Source organism: Varanus komodoensis, unplaced genomic scaffold (genome assembly GCF_004798865.1).
Source record: "Varanus komodoensis strain SLA01 unplaced genomic scaffold, ASM479886v1 scaffold4, whole genome shotgun sequence".
NCBI classification, from domain to species: domain Eukaryota; kingdom Metazoa; phylum Chordata; class Lepidosauria; order Squamata; family Varanidae; genus Varanus; species Varanus komodoensis.
The window spans coordinates 32733023-32752872 of NW_025335941.1; the positions used below are offsets into that span (position 1 = coordinate 32733023).

The following is a 19850-nucleotide window of genomic DNA, read 5'->3' on the forward strand; positions in this document are numbered from 1 at the left end:
TGCACACTAAAGTGGAATAGGATGGGTGCACTGCAGGCAACATGTACAATGGTACCTTGGCTCACGAACACCTCAGTTCACAACCAAATAAGGTCGAGAACAAAATTTTCATTAAAATTTTGACTCAGGTTGTGAACTCTGCATTGAGTGGTGACCACAATCGCGGCCATTTCCCTAACCCCCCAAGAGTGGGGAGATGGCCATAATCATGCTGGGGGTGGGGGTGGAAAGAAGGCCAAAATCACGCCCATCTTTCCTGTAGCACGCCTGTGATTGCGCCTGTCTTTCCTGCACAGCCATCTCCCCCTCAGCACGATCGCACCCATCTCCCCCCCGAGCGCGCCCCGCATTCGTGCCCATCTCTCCCCCATACCACGCCCATGTTCACACCCGTCTCTTCCCCCCGCCCCGGTGCACCAGTATGACAGGCATGTGCAGGGATGATAGGTGTAATCACAGACGTGCTCGGGGGGCGGGGAGATGGCCGCACTTGTGCTTAGGGTGGTGGTGGGGAGATGGCCGCGATCTTTGTTGTTCTTTGTCACTTTGCTTCTTCACATTTTTCTGATTAATAGTTACAGAATGGATTAACCTTATTTACATTGGACATTATGGGGAAATTTAACTTGGCTCATGACCAATTTGGGTCATGACCAGAGTCCTGGAACAGATTAAGTTCATGAGCCAAGGTACCACTGTACTTGCATCCATAAGCACCTATCAATTTTTAAGCCACTGTGCAATAAAGTATTTTGTCTAAATTTCTGTTCTTGTAACTTTAATGCATCAGTCTATCCTCTAGAGCAATACAAATTTGTACTGTATTTTTTCCAGACAAAATAAATTTGACTCATTTATTATATGACATCCTTCAAGTATTTGCAGGGGCAATCATATTTCTTTTCTTCACTGTACTTGGAGCCTGCATTTCTGGTGGACTTCTTTGCCATTTATTACCCAAAATTCAGCCCCAACTGAGTTTTCTTTTTCTGCCTCTACAATATGCTCTAAAATGTATTTTTGTTTGTATGATAATACTGTTAAGATAACCTCCATGTCACAAAACTGGTCAATAGTGGTAGAGAAATACACAACATGATATAAGGATACTTCAATTTTATAGTATTAAAGCACCTTTTTCAACTTACCCAAACACTGTACAGGCTAAAGGATGTTAGAAGCTGACAGAAAATCTATTAGCACCTAGATCTGACAGGATTTAACACTTGGTTATTGGTGTGATTATATCCCTTCAATAAGATATGTGTGCACACAGGAAATAGCAGCTGCTAACGATTCTCTTTACATTCATCTCTTTCTTGCACACCAGGCAAAGATTTTTTAAAACAATTATTTGGTTCATATTTGAATGCAAATTTACCAGCTTTGCACCTTCTGAACCAGAATGCAATAATACAAGGAGGCACTGAAAGTGGATTAACTGGAGCAATCTATATATTAAAGGACAAGTTTTAAAACACTGGGCCTGGGTCCAGGAAGCTAAACTGGTGAAAGAAGGCACTAAGGAGATGACAAGTATCCAGATGAGAATCCAGAGAAGCTACCCATCATCTAGAATTATGGGGCTGTTTAAGAGGGTTTTAGTACGGCTAGTTAACACAATAACGTATTTAAAATTCAATGCTGAGAGGAAAAAAAATAAAAGCAGAACAAAGTTCCATACAACAATTTCAGGAATAATTTCAGCACATGACAACTGGTTGAGAATGTAAGATCAGTGGTAAAAGTGAGCAGAAAAGACTACATTATTAGAAAAACATTTCATCCAATTCTACCTAGAAACTGAGCTGTGATCTAATCCATCTTCATTATTAGGAAAGATAAAAACTGCTTTGTACGTTCCTTGACATCTCTAAATATCCCATGTTATCATTTTCAGGGTATGGCATTTTGCAGTTTGTCTCACACTTTGTTTCCCATGACTTTAGAACGTTGTTTTCACCGGAAACACAAAGCAGGGGCTAGAACTATCTTCAGGTGGCAGGAGGAATCATAATAAATGCACATTCTATTTAGACAGAAAATACTTTATTCATGCTGGAACATTCAGTTCAGTGCTGTTTTGGCCAGGCACAAGCTGCCTCTGCTGCAAATACTGTTCACCCTTCTAAAATTACAAAGACTAAAATTTGGACTCAGCTCATGAACACATGGTGAAATATCTGGAGGACCCCAGGTTGGGAATGTCTGTTCTATTGTTTAATAGAACTTACTTATAAGTAGGCATCCTCTTCCTAAACTAGAGCACACCTCCTCAGATGCATGAAATAGTCCCCTAAATAGGCATAGGGGGCAGTATGTGTGGGCCCAAGAAAACAAAAGGAATCATTAAGCGTATCACATCTTTGTGCAAGTACAACTCAATACAAGACCCTAAGAGTGAATGTTAAAGATCGCCTTTACAAGCTACTGGGGCACATCTATTTCCCACCATCAGCAATGCTGGCTAACGGATTATGTCAACTGTAGTCCAACGCAACTGAAGGACATCAGATTGAGGAAAGCTAGTATGACTATCAAATACTACACATCACTAGAAATGGGCCAATTACTTTCTGCAGTGTTAAACCTCTCCGAGTGAATGTTAGGTCCTAGTTTCACAATATTGAGTTATTAAGATCTTCTATCACAACGGGCTCTTTATAACACCGTGTTTCTCACAACACGGTTTTACAATGCTCTTTGCTCCCTAACCAGAATCACACTTTCCACTGGTCCCCGAGTGTTTCAACAACGCGTGTCAACCCAAAAGTTTGTACCATTACATTCGATGAGACTTATTTCCAGGTAAGTGTAAACATGTGCTGAGCCCGAACCCCGGGAAGATTCTTCGGAGCAGCCGGACCTCGGAAATCAACCCTGAGCAACCAAGCCGTCACCGACCAACCGTGGCGGTTTCACAAAAGGAAAGACCCGCCTCCGGAAAGCCATTAGTCCAAAATAGAAGCGCTCGCATAGATGCTAGGGTTGGGGGGCGTCCAGGCCTCTCCCCCTCCGAAAACCGACCTGGAGGCGCTTCTGGGGCCGCCTCTGAATCGCCTCCGACCCCAAACCATTGTGCGCCGGCCCTTCCTCCCGGCGTGCACCAGGCGAACGGACGCGGCTCCTTCTTCGGGCCCCTCCCCAAACGAGGGGGAAGGACGTGCTTCGTGTGAGCGGTGAACTTTTTACCACACGAGCGCCGACTTTCACCCTCTGCAAAGCCAACTATCAGCCTACAATGCGCCATTTCCTGTTAGACGTTTGAACGCCTTTCTTTGAGAACGCTGCGGTCACTTCGCTTTCCACCTTCAGTAGTGGACATTTCCGGCAAACTAAACAAACACCTCCCCCTCCCGAGCTTTTCTTTCTTCTCTCGCGTGCCATCCCGGCATGCTCCACGGCGCAGTGAGTGGAGATGGCTTCCGGCGGCGGCTGGCGGCCCTCTGGTGGCGCGGGTGACAGCGTCAAAATGGCGGCCAGGGCGCCAAATACGATTTCTTGAGAGGCGAAAACGAGGGCCAGCCGCGGTGGGGTCGAGAGACGCGGCGCTATGGACGCCTCGGCGTGCATGAAGTCGCTGCTCCTGGCGGCTTCCCAGTACAGGGCCGCACACACCCAATCCAACGCAGCGCTGCTGCAGCGGAGCCTGGAGGTGAGAGATGCCGGTGTCTTTTCAGTCCCCGGTCTCCGGCCACTGTTTATAACTCCGAGGAGTGGGGGAGGCGATATTTTAAAGTTAGCAGACGTCTCACTTTAGAAGCTCTTCCTCGCTGCTGTTTCCTGGCCGTTAGCCAAGCTCTTTTCTGCTGCTGCCATGCCACCCATATTTTTGTTTACCTCTTCCAGTTACAGTGTATATTTTTTATCGCTTTGAACTGCTTTGAAAGTAATGCACATGGAAGACAGTAGTTTACAAATAAAATGGGTAGGTCCCAGACCTGTTTACATACCTGGCTGTAAACACCACTGAGCAGAATAGAATTTAGTTTTGAGAAAGCATGGGTAGGATTAGGGCATACACTGTTGCTCCTTGTATAACCGCATGACAATATTTATTTATTTATTTAAAAATTTCGTATGCCATCCATTACTAAAAAGTCTCTGAACGGCTTACAAAGAACAAAAAAACAAGAACAAAACTGTTACCAGACTGAGCCAGTCAACAGCTGGAGCAAACCCGGGTGGACCCCAGACCCGAGCCAAACAGAGCCTGAGACAAGACTTGGAGCCAAAATCAGCTTTATTCTAGTGCAGTATAGAATAAAGGGAGACAAAGGGACATTCAGCCCAAAGCAGTGTCTCAAAGGTTGCACCCCAGTACATACATTTTATACCCTAGGTAACCAATTAGGTTACCTAATGCACATCTAATATATCGATACATCAACGTTTGCACCCCCTCCTGTGCTGGAGAAAGAGTCCTTTCTTCTGTCAAGGACCAGACATTTCCCATGTCTATTTCTTATCTGCTCGAGATTCACACAGGCTTGCCATGTTCTTACTCCCTGCACATTTGCAACTTTCATGGCGGCTAGAACCAGTTTCCACTGTCCCTTTGATTACTGTATTCGAGGTCAGGCTAGCGTGTTAGCTGTGGGTTACACAAAGTTCATTTTGTTCGTATCTGCCCTCCCTTCTGGGACAGTATAACTGTGGTGTTTTTACTATGTGACCTTCCTCTGGCCAGCTACTTTTGGGGCCTTTCTCTGGCCAATTACTTTTGGGGTGTTTTGGGGTGCTGCAATTGGTAACAAAACCATAACAACAACACACACACAGTGCATCTAAAATAGTAATAAAAACAAGGATAAAGCCAATTAATTGTTAAAATACCGGGAAAATAACAAGGGGGTAACTTTGATGTGTAGTGATGGGGGTAATACTTAAATTGGTATGGGTGCTTTAGCTGAGATGCACACATTCCTGTGTGCCATGCATATTGATGTAAAAATCTATGTGTATCTGAATGTGCTATACTGCATGTTTTTGTAGATCACACGATAATGTGCTCTGTGTTGCTATGCCATTGAAGACTGTTTGGAAACTGCTTTTGCCCTATACAGCATGGAATTCTGGTGCTGAAACGCAGATTCATAGATTGATAGAATACTATGGTTGGAAGGGACAAAGTAGGCCATTGGGTCCAACCCCCTGCTGGTGCAGGATGCCAAGATACACCATCTCACCCAGACAACTGTCCAGTTTTGCCTTGAATGTCTCTAGTGTGGAGGAGCCCATGACCTCTCTTGGCAACTGGTTTCACTGTCAATTTCATTGGGGAGCTAATGAAGATCTTAATTTTGTGTTATTGTTTTTCATTTCATTTGTATCTCTAATTTAGGGGTGTGAACTTTTTTCTGTTAGTTTGAGGGGGGTGTTGGTGGTCAGTAGAGCCACAGTGAGTGGTGGGGTACTCCATGAAATTAGGCAAGGAGTGCAGTTTCTCCACTCCTGCTTTAATTCATTTCATGGTCTTAGAATGGCCCTGAATATTAATATTCCAGTCCACCATGCCTCTGAATCTGAACATGTATGCACAGACTGGTAATCTATGAAGACATTTTCATTTTCTTTTGTCAGCCATGGTTATGTACATGGATCAATGCCGTCTCAGTTGCTACAGGCTTGTGAAACCTATTCCCTAAGAAGGCTTGCATATTTTCTGTTCATGTATAGGCATCGGGTTATGATTGTTTTCATAAGGCCTTCCTAATTGATTTCATAAGGCCTTCCTCATTATTGGAGTTATGAAATCATGTTTTGCTGCTGGTTTCTGATAGTTTTTGTTTTCTTGCTTCAATCGGTTGCTCACTGTGAAAGTCATTATGTGAAAGTCCATCTTTGGTTGTTAAAAAACAAGTTAGGTTCCCTGAAGATGACCTGCATTGAATATTTAGCTGAGCCAAGTTTTTCTTAATTTTATCACTGCAACATCCTGGAAAGGATGATGGGAGAAACAAACATTTAATGCATATCCAATGAAGGGATGTATTGGAAATATAGAGCTTTGACAAGTGTCCTAAAAATAGAGACAGGATAAGCTCAAACTCCTTGGATCTCATCATATCAGATCCCATATCCATTCTGGATAAAATGCTATTTTCAGTTAAATGCCATTTTGATAGTTTCTGTCATTTATTGAAAGATAGGATATAAACATTTTAAAAGCTGTTTGTGGCAGATAACCCCGTGTAGAATATCCTCTACTTCCAAATCCTGACTGAGCATTCAAGTATTATAATTCTCCATGTAAATACAACAATATTGAGTGAAAAACCCACCACCTGCTAATGCTTAAGAACCCCAGTCGTTATAAGCAATAAACAGAAGTGCCCTCAGGTTGAGTTTTAAGATCACTATTGTTCAACTAGTGTATTTTTGGAGGATTTTTTTACATGTTTTATAGCACAATATGATTGAAGTACAGTGGTACCTTGCGGGGGATATAGATGTGATTATGGTCATGCTCGTGCAGGGAACACAGAAACGATCACGGCCATCTCCCTCTCCAGCATGATTGTGACCATCTTCCGCCCCAGCGCAATTGTGATTGTCACCCAATGTGGAGTTCGCGACCTGAGGAAATTTTTTTCTGAAATTTCTGTTCACGACCCGATTTGGTCGTGAACTGAGGTGTTCGTGAGCCAAGGTACCACTGTACCTGTTTCTAGAAGTGTTTTTGGGTTCACATACTGGATGAGTTCCAGTATGAGTTGAACACAGAGGCAGAATAGCTCTTCTTGTGTTCTCAAAGGGACAGGCAAATAAACAAGAGAAGGCATTAGCCTAGCCTTTTATCAATCAAAGGGAATGATCCTGTGGCTTCTCCGTATTGCTTCAGGAACCATAGGATAGTTCTGATTCCCATCTCCAAGGCTGGAGATGACCTATTTGACCATGGAGTTAAGAATTGAAATTTTTATCTTCTTCCCCTCACAATCATTGTGAAAAGAACTCCTCACCTATTCCTAATTGTCAGCAAGGGAGAGGTGTTAAAGGGGAAGGATTTGGGGGGGGGGGGGGGGGAAACTGGAGTAGCTAGAATACAAACTATCCTGAAACTGCTCTACCTTCCTTCACTTCCCACAGGCACCTCTTCCTAGATATTCAAAAACAGCCATCTAGCAAAAAATACAGAGACAGAAGGGTGGGGAGGTGAAGTTTCTCTCTGGTGATCGGCCATGGTATGAATGCAAATCTACAAATTCAGTCAGTTACTGTAATCTCAGTAGGACTGTGGCCTAATTTTTGTGATCAAACAAAAGCAAGTTAGGAACACTATTCAACTGTATTTGTATTGGTTGTAATATGAAATTAATAGTATCTGCAAGTGGAACTGATCCTTTCAATTTAAGTGAATGGTTAAGACTGTGTGGAAGTATACTATGTACTGACTGGAATTCCCATGTGTTTAGGGAGTTTTTGGATCAGATTGTGTGTTACTGTTAAGTTTCAGCTAATACTTGCTATATCTATTAAAAGTCTATATTTTTATTCTTCCAGCTCATCTCAGGCTTGAAGCTGACAAAATTTTTTGCATCAAACCAGATTTTACCATCTGAATGTCTGAGCTGCTTGGTAGAACTCATTGAAGACCCAAATATAAGTCCACCCTTAACCCTGAGTGTGGTAGGCTTGCTTTCTCAGCTAGGTAAGCTCTGAAAATAATTGACTTGCATATGCAGCATGCTATGCAGATACAGAAAGATTGTGGTTATAACGCCTATGGCAGAATGTGATGGAATCTCTTTTCCACAGGTTTTCAGGAAGTGGCTCTGAAAATCCACTTATTCTTTTTTACCTTTTTGTAATTTTTAATCTGCTGATTTTATTTATAATGGCCTTTTAATTGGATTTCATTCTTATGTAAAAGGTAAAGGTTTCCCCTTGACATTAAGTCCAGTCACGCCTGACTCTAGGGGGCGGTGCTCAACTCCATTTTCTAGCCGAGGGAGCCAGCGTTTGTCCGCATAGAGTCTCCGTGGTCATGTGGCCGGCATGACTTAACACCAAAGTGCACGGAACGCTGTTACCTGCCCACCAAAGTAGTACCTTTTTATCTACTTGCATTTGCATGTTTTCGAACTGCAAGGTTGGCAGGAGCTGGGACGGAGCAATGGGAACTCACCCCGTTGTGCAGATTTGAACCAGCGACCTTTCGATCTACCAGCACAGCGGTTTAAACCACTGTGGCACCTGCAGTCCCATTCTTATGGTACTGTTCTTTTAATTTTGTGTATCAGTTTGGGAGGGTTCCATCCTTCAGTATGGCCATAAAATCATTTAAAATAAATACATATTTGTCATATACCACACTAAAATGTGAAGTGGAAGAGTATTCTGATCTTTGAAATAATATTTTCCTAGACAAGTGTTTTTAAACATTAAATAATTTATTACACTGATTTTGGACAACAAGAAAACTAGGAACTTTTTCTTAGTATGCCAACTTGGCATAATAAGTGGCATACTAAGATATATGCAGGAATATAGTTCCTATGTTCATGTTGTTGTTGTTGTTAGTCGCGAAGTCATGTCCGACCCATTGTGACCCCATGGACAACATTCCTCCAGGCCTTCCTGTCCTCTACCATCCCCCAGAGTCCACTTAAGCTCACACCGACTACTTCAGTGACTCCATCTAGCCACCTCATCCTCTGCCGCCCCCTTCTTCTTTTGCCATCTATTGTTCCCAGTATTAGGCTCTTCTCCAGTGAGTCCTTCCTTCTCATTAGGTGGCCAAAGTATTTGAGTTTCATCTTCAGTATCTGGCCTTCTAAAGAGCAGTCAGGGTTGATCTCCTCTAGGACTGACAGGTTTGATCACCTTGCAGTCCAAGGGACTCACAGGAGTCTTATCCAGCACTACAATTCAAAGGCCTCAATTCTTTGGCGCTCGGCCTTCCTTATGGTCCAACTTTCACAGCCATACATTGCAACTGGGAAAACCATGGTCTTGACTATACGCACTTTTGTTGGCAGGGTGATGTCTCTGGTTTTTAGTATGCAGTCTAGATTTGCCATAGCTTTCCTCCCCAGGAGCAAGTGTCTTTTAATTTCTTGGCTGCAGTCCCTATCTGCAGTGATCATGGAGCCCAGGAAAATAACATCTGTCACTATTCTAGATTTACACATGTTACTGAGGCTGCCTTCCTCTGACAGCCCAACACATGAAGGGCAGGCTTCAGTGCTGGAAGTGTGGAGGCAGCCAATCAGCACCCTGCCTGCTGACAACTGAGCAGTTAGGCAGTACAGGACAGTGGTAATGGCAGGTGCTGCAGCTGTTGCAGCTACTATTGCCATTGAAATCATTGTCAGAAGCAGGGAAATGTTAGGAAAACATTGCAAATAAAGTCAGGCATAATGACAAGCAATGCTGAAGCATGCAAACCCTAAAACAAATATTTGGTGCTTAATTCATATATTTTATTTATTTATTTATTAAAAGCTTTTGTATGACATCCTATTATACAAGATCTCAGGATGGCTTACAATATTTAAAATGACAATTAAAACAACAATTTCAATAAATAAAACAGAACAAAACAATAAATCACAAAACAGAGCGACTAATCTTAAAAACTATTAAAGTTAAAATACTGTTTAAATAAAAACAGTATTTATTTAATAACAACAATAATAAACAATTTCCAGCATGGCTTGTTGTAACATGTGAGTATAACCATTGTGTATGCCTTCTCAGTAGAAACAGGGCAACATCATGTGGTTCCTTGCAGATGACTGAGTTAGTGGAAACTTGTGAAGCCCCATGAAGTGTGAAAGCCCCAGTAAATTAAAACAAGAACAAACCTGTGAAGCCCCAACACTTTTCAAGGACTAAGCAATGTACGCTCAGGGAGTCTGATCAAAATATTATTGATAACATGGTGGGAAACTGCATTGTTGGGCTGGCTCATGTACTCCGAATCACACTATTTTTACTTGGTCATGTTTCTTCTGGTGTTTATGATCACTTATTTTAATTACATGCATGTTTACATGTTAAGTTATAGACAAGGAGACCAGAGAAGCTCTCCAGAATACTTACAATCTGTGTAGTGTTCTGGCAGGTGTAATTCTTCGAAGTTCTGTCAATCCTAATGACCCAGTATTACTACAGGTAAGAAACTGTGAAGTTTAATGCTTTACATAACACAATTATAAAGATTTTGAATCTTTTTATTACTGTTTATATCTCACCTTTCTTCCATGAAAGGCAAAGCTGTGCACGTCAAATTTAAGGTGGTCTCCCAGTCAGAAACTGACTAAATTCAAACTTGCTTAGCTTTAAAGGTTACTGTTTCATGTGCCTGCAGACTACGGTAAAGTGCAAATATAGTAACCAGAGCAATGTGCAATGTCAGGCATGCTAAAGATTCTTAATAGAAATATTTAGTCATAGCTTCCCATCATTCTTAATTGACTTAAATTGAAAATATGCATTGGCAACAATCTGCACCTAACCATTTGCACCTAAAAAAAGGTAAAGATAAAGGTTTCCCCTTGACATTAAGTCCAGTCATGCCTGACTCTCGTGGGCGGTGCTCATCTCCGTTTCCTAGCCGTTTCCCAGCGTTTGTCCACAGACAGTCTCTGTGGTCATGTGGCCGGCATGACTAAACACTGAAGTGCACGGAACGCTATTACCTGCCCACTGAAGTGATACCTTTTTATCTACTTGTATTTGCATGCTTTCGAACTGCAAGGTTGGCAGGAGCTGGGACGGAGCAATGGGAACTCACCCCGTTGTGCAGATTTGAACCGGCGACCTTTTGATCTACCAGCCCAGCAGCACAGTGGTTTAAACCACTGCGCCACCTGCAGTCCCTTGCACCTAAATAGCATGGCATAATTAATTTTCTTTCAAATTATTTATGGTATAAAATATTCAACCATGTAATGAGTGTGCTTTTTGGGTTTGACTAAAACCAAATTTGATTGCCCAGGCTTGCTCAGAGAGTTGGTTTCATAATGAACTTGAGTGGTTATAACATCCCAACTTGACTATTTTGTTATATAAGTGGAGCAGAAAATAAGACCATCAGTTGGTAACTTGAGCATCAGTAAGCTATACTGTTTATCATGCAATCCTATAATATCTATTTAGAAGTAAGTCTGTAGAGTTCAGTAAAACTTACTTCCAGGTAAGTGGGTATAGGATTTTACCATCAGTTAATTTATTTATGTGTTTAATTCTCAGAGTATTCAACTGTTACAGAAATTGACCTACAATTCAAGAGTATTCCATACCAGTGCTAATATTGATGATTTAATTTCTTTCCTTCTGAATCGAATGTAAGTATGTTTTTGGAGTAAAACATTCAGCTAACTAAGGGAAAAATTATCTATGCTCTTACCTGGGAGGAAAATTCATTAGATTTTGAGTAGACATGTACTTAACATACATAGACATATGTATAGTAGACATAGTACATAATTGTACTATGAGCAGTTATTAGGAAATACACATCATTAAGCACATTACAACTTACTTTTGATCAGCATGTTTAAATTTGTGCTGCATCTTGTGAAACGTTTAGTAGTTTGATTACCAACTGCAAGGAGATAGAGTTTAGTATCTAAAATTCAATGCAGAGCAGAGCAAGGGTAAATAAGAAGAATATGCATTTGTCCGTCACATGTGCCAGGCTTGGTTACAGTAGTATATGGTGACTAATGTGCTGTGGCAAAGGCTTCACAGAAAACTTGGATGTGAGGAGGGATTTGAAGGAAATGAGAGAGAGATTGAGATCCTCTCAGCTGCATTTCTAGGTATAAAGAACAGTTTTGTGCAGGGCCAGGAAAAAGACCTTTAAACAGCTAAGGATACTGGAACTGGAAGGTCAAAGTTCCACCAGGAAAGGTATATTGGGATATGAAAGATCAAAGGCAGTTCTTTCCATGTGTTCCTAAAAGAATAATATATGAAGACTTAAACACATGTGCACATATTTCCTGTCAGTCTCTTATGCAGATCCTACCAAGACACAAGCAATTTTAGTTTCAGCCACAGAACTTCATCAGGCACCTAAATGTCATTTTCCAAGAGACAGTAGAAGAAGAGCAATTGTCCTGGCCTTCCATCAGTGTTTTTATCATGGCAGCGTAAACTCAATTTTCCTGTAGCTACTCTTCACTGCTAAAACGCAACTCTCTGAAAGGGGCTATTTAAGTGCCCTCATTTAGAACAGCGCTGTTGTGACAGGAGTAAAAATTGTGCAGGTGTTTTAACAACTGGCATTTAACTTGCACTACACTTGATTGATTAAAATCTCAAAGAGCCTATCTAGGCCACAATGGCAACAGGTAAATGAAATAATTGAATTAAAAATAGTACAAAAAATCTTTTCTTTCAGCAGAAACTGTAACGACTTTTAGACATTGCCTTGCATTCTCTTTGGTTTCATAACAGTTACTCTTAAACAAGTTATTCTGTAGTTCTACCTATAGAGCCATTCAGACCGAAAGCTGCATCTGACTAGGCTTGGTGTGGGGGATTTTTCCCCCCCTTTGGTAGTTTGTATTCTGTGTTTCTGCAAGATTGCCCTAAAGTATTTCATTTACAGTGGGCAACACAGAGCTAAATAAGGGATAGAATCCACACATATGGTAAATTTATTGTGTTTTACGTATATGTAAGAACAATAGCAATATGAAAATGTATGTGAGAGAATACTGTTTAACTTGAAAGAATCACCTTAATCAAGAGAGTAAAAATTGAATTCTATAAATGTGTTTAAGCAACAAATCAGTGTGTTCATTTTGACTTTTATTTTAGTCAGTCTACAGAAGATGCTCTAACTATACCATGCCTAGGACTTATGGCAAATCTCTGTCGACACAATCTGTCCATTCAAGCGCACATCAAATCATTGGTAGGCAATTTCTTTTTGATGGAAGGGAAAATAGGGTAGTCTTGTTATTTAAGCACCTGAAGCCTTCACATTTTAAGAGAGAGTTGATTGTGTGTGTGTGTGTGTGTGTGTGTGTGTGTGTGTGTCCAGGTTCTGTGTTGCCAGAGGAGTCAGCTTGGTGCTTGTCTATCTTACTTTGGTAATACCATTTTAACAAACCCAGAAAAAAAATCCAATTCAAAACAAAAAACATGGAAAAAGGAGAACTCTCTACAGTGTTTTTGAATATAACTCTTGTAGCTTTGGTCATTTCAGCAAACCTAGCTTTAACACTTGAAAGTCATGTGCCAAAGAAAGGAAGGACAGTGGTTCTTTTCTCAGTGTGTAACAATGCAGCAACAGAACAGAATTTCAAGCCTGACATCATTATTTTAGAAAAACTAAAGGTAGCATGGATCCCATGACCAGATGGTCCCCAAATACATTTCTGAGACATGATCAAACAATGGCCAATTATGATATATAGATATGTATTGTATGTAGAAATATACTTGACATTACTCATTTAAATTGTTATTCAGCTTGTTCTCTCTCTCTCTCTCTCTCTCTCTCTCTCTCTCTCTCTCTCTCTCTTTTGTGTGTACTAGCCTAACGTGAAGGGTTTCTATCGCACTTTGATCAGTTTCTTGGCTCACAGTAGTCTAACAATGGTTGTATTTGCACTTTCATTATTATCCAGTCTTACATTAAATGAAGAAGTTGGAGAAAAGGTAAGGATGTGTTTTGTTTTATTTTAAATAGTATTTCTGTATGAGACAAGATAAAAATGATTTTATGTATTATTGTGATGCTTTGTTTTATGTATGTATATATGTATGTTATTGCTGCCCTGAGATACTGTAAAGGATGGGATACAAAATATTAAAGCAAAATAAATTAAATTAAATTTATGACAGGATGTGAAATTACTGTACAAGTAAAATACTCTGGATTGATTCTGCCATGCATGTCTTTCAGTTTCCCATTGAATTATATTTGTTTACTACCATATTCCGTGTTTGTAAGTTTGCTTGGATATTGCTGGATGCCTGATGGCTATAATGTTCAAATTATTGTAAACTGGGCTTGTTTGTTCAGCTTTTCCATTCTAGAAACATTCATCAGACTTTCCAGCTAATATTTAACATTCTTGTGAATGGCGATGGAACACTAACAAGAAAGTATTCTGTTGACCTGCTCATGGATCTCCTAAAGAATCCCAAGATTGCAAATTATCTTACCAAGTAAGATTTACAAATAAGCTTATTTTCAAGTATTATTTTTTGGGTTTATACAGTATATTCCTTCATTCTTATGTACACTTTTATTCATGTTATCTGTCCCAGTTTCTGCATATTGGATTATTTAGTTTGCTATTATGTTTCTAACCTTTTCCCCCTCCCAACTCTTGGCTTAACAGGTGTTGATGCATAGGCTCTGCTTTGTATTTTATAGAACTTCCTTGTAGTTTTAGGTAGGAACCCGCCCTTTTGCCCTTGAGTGCATTCTCAATGCATATGCAGGGAATTGAGATCATGGTCATCTTGCCTAACAACAAGCTGGCAAAAATAAAACCACTTTGTGTGTGTGTGTTTGGGAGGGGTGCTTTACTTTTTGTATTCCTGATCACTATGTATGAGCATGAAAGCTGGGCGATGAAGAAAGCTGCAAGGAAGAAAATAGATCTGTTCAAAACATGGTGCTGGAGGAAAGCTTTGTAAATATCCTGGAACATTAAAGAAAAACAAGTGGGTCCTGGAGCAAATCCAACTAGAATTGTCCCCAGAAGCAGACTGATGAAACTGAAGCTTTTGGACTTAAGGCACATCATAAGAAGGTTGAACTCACTGATGAACTCATTAATGCTATGGAACATCAAAGGGGGAAGAAGGGGAAGACCAATTTTGAGATGGCTGAATTCCATAAAGGAAGCCACAGTCTTAAGTTCACAAAAGCTGAACAGGGCTATCAAGAACAGGACATTTTGGAAGGCGTTCATTCATAGGGTCCCCATAAGTCATATCAATGTAATCACAACACCCTCAACGTCAGAGTGCAGTAGAAGATGTGTTGCAGAAAATGCAATCTTTGAGCAGGCTTTCTCTTCGTAGTCTGAAATGACTGAAACAGCCGCAATAGCAGCAACATCTGAGATGTGAAGAATGAACATTTTTTCAGATAATGGGGTGGAGAACTGCCTGCTATTGGATAGAGCCAAGAGCTATAGAACCTCCAGGTTCTTTGGTACCAACTTATGAAATGCCCTGCCCAGAATAAAGAAATACCTTTATTCTCCTATCTAGAGGTAAATTTGCAACATCAATTACCATAGAAATGTAGAATGGGTTTGGTTTTGCCTGTCTCAGCAACTGCAGGATCTGAAATCTCAGAAGAAAGTAATATGAATTTTTTATGAATGGGAAATTATGTTGTTATTCTGCAATGGCTCCTTCCTAGAATGCTAGAATCAACTGCAAGTCTCCAGCTATATTAAGAAGAACCATGTTTTAAATATTGAATTTAAAATTAACTTTTAAAGAAATGATGATGTATAAATATATAAAGCATAGGGAGAGATCACTCCCCTGACTCTGCTGAAAGTTTAGTTGCATTTGGCCCCTTTTTCTCAAATGTTTCCATTCAGGTAGACCATTATAAGAACTTCCTAACTTTCAAAAACTTAGTGCCTGAACTTCTTTCCTTACTGGATCCCCACCTCTTTTTCCTTTTGTCTTCTAAATTGTAAATCTGTAGGAAGAAATCATCTTATCTGTTAGTTTTTATTGGTTTGAGTAAAGATGCTCAGGAAGCCTCTTTGGCTGGAGAGTAAACATGTTTAAAACAAATATTTCTCCATTTGGTTATCTTGGTTAATTGGAATTGTTCTGTCAAAGGAGATAGATAATTTCTACTAGTTTTGAAACCATAGGAACGATTGTTATTATTGTCACTTTTCTAAGGACATAAAATATATTACAGATCACTTAGTTTTCTCATGATTTTTTTTTTTTAAATCAGCTTATGGTTTCAGTCTTCTGGGTGGCAACTAGAGAGGGTTATGCCTTTAACATGTTTTTTATTTTTTATTTTGAAAGGTTATTTCTAGCAATGGTGTGAATCCTGTGTCATAGGTTTAGAGTGTTTATTTTCCTCAGATGTCATTCCAAAATGGTGACATCTAATTGGGAACTTTATTAAAAACTATGCTGGAAAACTTAGAGGATTCAAAAACATCCCCAATGGCTTAAAGCATTTCCTAAACTTTTACATCTCTAGTGTTACATAAATCTTACATTTAGGTAACTTTTAAAAATCATTTTGGCAGAGTAAATAACAAGTAGTACTATAGGAACACTCTGTATCAAACATTAATCTGTCAAAAAAAACCTTGGAAAAATATAAAATAATGCTTTTCCCCCTAATGCTGTTTTTCCTGAGCTTTTTCATCATGCATTCTTAAGTAAAGTGTAAGAATTACCTTTTGATAACTCGCACAGTGACATCTAAATCACAAGCATTGTTTGGTAATATCTACTAATAATGCTGATATTTTGTGCTTGTGCCATTGTACTAATTCACAGTTGGTGTAAAGCACCTTCAGACAGGATCCATGCTCAGACAATCAAATCTTTATTTATGTAATGTAACAAGTCAAGATATGAGCAAGCCTTTTGTCTGTAGACATAGCTGTTTTGTAAGTCACAGTTAAAACAGGAAGTCTTTTGTAATTTAATTCATTTTTTATACTGCCCAATGGCCAAGGCTCTCTGGGTGGTTCACAAAAGTTAAAACACACAAACAAGAAAAAATAATGTAAGAGAATAAAACCACAGCAGTTACAACCTAATTCAGCACAGAGGTACAGAAGCAATTCCCCTCCTGACAGCAAACCAAGAGTTCTCCACTTGGAGTCCTGCACAGACTAGGGGTTTGGACCTTCTTGGCCTCTTCCAGCTCTGCTATTCTATGGCTCTGTAATGCTTTATTACTACATTGAAGCCCATAAAGGTTACCAGACTGGAACAAACCAGGATGTTTAACCATAGCTAGTTTAATATCTTTTCTTTCAGAAGCTGGCGGTGATAGTTTTTTGGTTCAGATTAAACCCAGCTGTACATTTCAGCCGCTTCCTGTTTTAAGCATGGCTTGTACAAGGGAAGAAACAAGCCATGCTTAATCAGGCAAAAAGACTTGTTCATATTGCTGCTCATTAAACCTAAATATGATAATCTAAATGGAATGTGGGTTTTCTCAGAACTTGAATCTAGGGATCAGCTTATTTCTAGCATAAATCTTTCAAGATTGTTATTTAAAGCTATACTATAAAGTTTCATAAACTTTAAAATACAGAAAGAACAATCCTGCGTACAAAACTCCAAGAGATCCTTGTTATAATTACATTTTACCAAAATAAGAGTAATGTCAACATTCTTTTTCTCTTTCAACAATCCAGGTATGAACATTTTACATCTTGCCTCAATCAGGTATTAGGTCTACTTAATGGAAAGGATCCTGATTCTTCAGCAAAGGTATTTTGCAGATGAACAGCTACATAATGATGCACCTAAACAGAATCTAATTATTCAGCATTCCAACATCTAGTTCCAGCTCTGTTGACATTAGGAATTTTAAGTAAATGCCATTCCATGGAATATAATGAAATGCAAGAATGCTGATTGCAGCTACTCGGATGGCTTGTGTTTCACATTGTGCTTTGACCATATAGTGAGATTGATTAAATGTAGTTGATATTTTTGTTTACCTGGATCGATCTACTTAAACAAAAAACACTTTTGTAGAATAAAGTGTTATAAATTTCACTAGTGTATTAGAGCAAATTGCAGTTTCCTTTTTCATAGCTATGCAGTTGTTTAAATAAGTACATCTATTCTAAGTTGTATAGCTAGGTATAGCTCCTTCAAATATGTTTTAGTTCTTGCATAGTAATTGAGTTCTAACTGTGATGCTCATGCTGTGTTTACTAAACTTAAAGTTTTCTAAACAGTTGTAAAAATATCCTCTGATATAGGGATACTTGATTACAGGTCTGTAGTAGAACACATGTTTCAAATGCTAACAGTTCCAGGAACAGCCTTTGATAACTATTTAAAGTGTCCTGGATAGCGGGACTAGAAAAAATCTCTGTCTGAGAGCTTGGAAAGCAGTAATCAGTCAGAGTCAGCAATAATAGGTTGAATGGATCATTGGTGTATTTCAGTTTTACATGTCTACTGCGTACCGTAAGGAGACAGTACTTTATGCAACTTGCTTTCATAAATGGGATCAGCGGTAGAATAAGTCATCTGTTTCAGTTAAATCTTTAATTGCTTTAATAGCTAAGTCAAGAAATTGGACATTCCAGCTGAAATCCAGACTAGTCTTAAATACTGCCATGTTGTTTGTGGGAGGGAAAAAGTGACTTCTCCTGCCTTTTGCTCAGGTATTAGAGTTACTACTTGCCTTCTGTTCAGTAACTGAACTCCGTCATATATTGCGTCAAGCAGTATTGGAACCAAATACAGCAATCTGTGGAAGCACAAGACTTGCAACTCGACATAAATCTTCAGAACCATCTATTGCCTTAGTACATTGGTCAAACCAACCTTTGGAACCATCTGAAAGCTGTTCAACTCTTGCCTTGGAGCTATTCAGGGAGATATTTGAGGTACCTGCTTCTTTTAGAATATACTTGAAATGATTCTCATTTAGCTGGTTCCCTAGGAAAAATGAGGAACTTGCTCTACTGTTGTAATTGTTTCCAAAAGAAGCAACTTGCTTTACTTCCAGCTACACTGGTACCTCGACTCTTGAATGCCTCAGTTCACGACCAAATTGGGTCACGAACAAAAATTTCATAAAAATTTTACTTAGGTTGCGAACTCTGCATTGGGTGGCAGCCGTGATTGTGACCATCTCCCCACCCCCACCCCCAAATGGGGAGATGGCCGCAATCATGTGGGGGGTAGTCAAGATTGCGCCCGTCTTTCCTGCAGGAGACCGCCCATGATTGTGCCTGTCTTTCCTGCAGGAGCGCAACTGTGATCTCGGCCATCCCCCCCACCAGCACAATCACGCCCATTTCCCCCCCGAGTGCACCCACGTTCGCGCCCATCTCTTCCCCCCTCAGAGCGCCCGCGTTCACATCTGTCTCCCCCCCTCCAGCGTGCCGGGATGACGGGTGCGTGCAGGAATGATGGACGAGAGCAGGGATGATGGGCATGATCCCGGTGGTGCTGGGGGGGGGGGGCAGGGAGATGGTCATGCTCTGGAAGGGGAAATGGCTGCGATCTTTGTTGTTCTTTGTCACTTTGCTTTACATTTTTATGATTAAAAAATAGTTAAAGAACAGATTAACCTTATTTACATTGAACCTTATGGGGAAATTTAACTTGGCTCACAACCAGTTTGGGTTACAACCAGAATCCTGGAACGGATTAAGTTTGTGAGCCAAGGAACCACTGTATTTGTCATAATTAAACCCCTGACTTGAGGCCAGTCTAGTCTTATGGTTGCTGATTGCTTTATATGAAAAGAACAAATGGAAGCCAGTGTAAAATTGTTCCTATCTTTTAAATATGCCAAAGCCCCATGTTTGATTTTATTTAGAAAAAAAGGTTTTGGCTGCCTTGGGTTATATCTAGATTTTATCGTGTTTTTATAAATCAGAATGAAAACCAGTGTGCGGTTTCCACACTGCATCAGTCAGCAGAATTAGGAGGGGGAAATGTCCCCTTCAGCATCTTGTTCATGTGCAAAATCTGCTCCAGAGGGTTCAGTTGAACCTCCAGAGCAAGTTTTGTGGAGACACTTGGAACTTCATGAGGGAGAGAGGGAGAAAAGTCTCTTTGGATGTGCAGAAGTTCACTCACATGGTGACTTCTATTCTCTGATTTTGAAAACTTGAGTATTGGAAGTTTATTATCATGTTTCAGTTTAGATTGCTTTTCAAATATTG

The 19850-nt window shown here is 40.0% G+C and overlaps 2 protein-coding genes across 3 annotated transcripts in view; one reads left to right on the forward strand and one right to left on the reverse strand.

The window, feature by feature from the left end:
- The window catches only part of LOC123029030 (T-cell receptor-associated transmembrane adapter 1), a 94783-nt gene extending 91414 nt beyond the window's left edge, over positions 1 to 3369 (reverse strand). Inside the window, exon 1 of one of the 2 annotated variants that reach the window (XM_044441488.1) lies at positions 3028 to 3369. The gene's annotated coding sequence lies outside the window, so the exon portion shown is untranslated. The remainder of the gene's footprint in view (positions 1 to 3027) is intronic. The other variant, XM_044441491.1, reaches the window with a different exon arrangement.
- Positions 3370 to 3387: 18 nt separating this feature from the next.
- The window catches only part of CIP2A (cellular inhibitor of PP2A), a 38026-nt gene continuing 21563 nt past the window's right edge, over positions 3388 to 19850 (forward strand). Inside the window, exons 1-9 of the mRNA XM_044441487.1 lie at positions 3388 to 3655; positions 7507 to 7654; positions 10010 to 10122; positions 11203 to 11297; positions 12781 to 12877; positions 13504 to 13626; positions 13994 to 14139; positions 17349 to 17424; positions 18336 to 18560. Of these exons, the coding sequence (XP_044297422.1) occupies positions 3554 to 3655; positions 7507 to 7654; positions 10010 to 10122; positions 11203 to 11297; positions 12781 to 12877; positions 13504 to 13626; positions 13994 to 14139; positions 17349 to 17424; positions 18336 to 18560 (1125 nt within the window). The 5' untranslated portion in view covers positions 3388 to 3553. The remainder of the gene's footprint in view (positions 3656 to 7506; positions 7655 to 10009; positions 10123 to 11202; positions 11298 to 12780; positions 12878 to 13503; positions 13627 to 13993; positions 14140 to 17348; positions 17425 to 18335; positions 18561 to 19850) is intronic.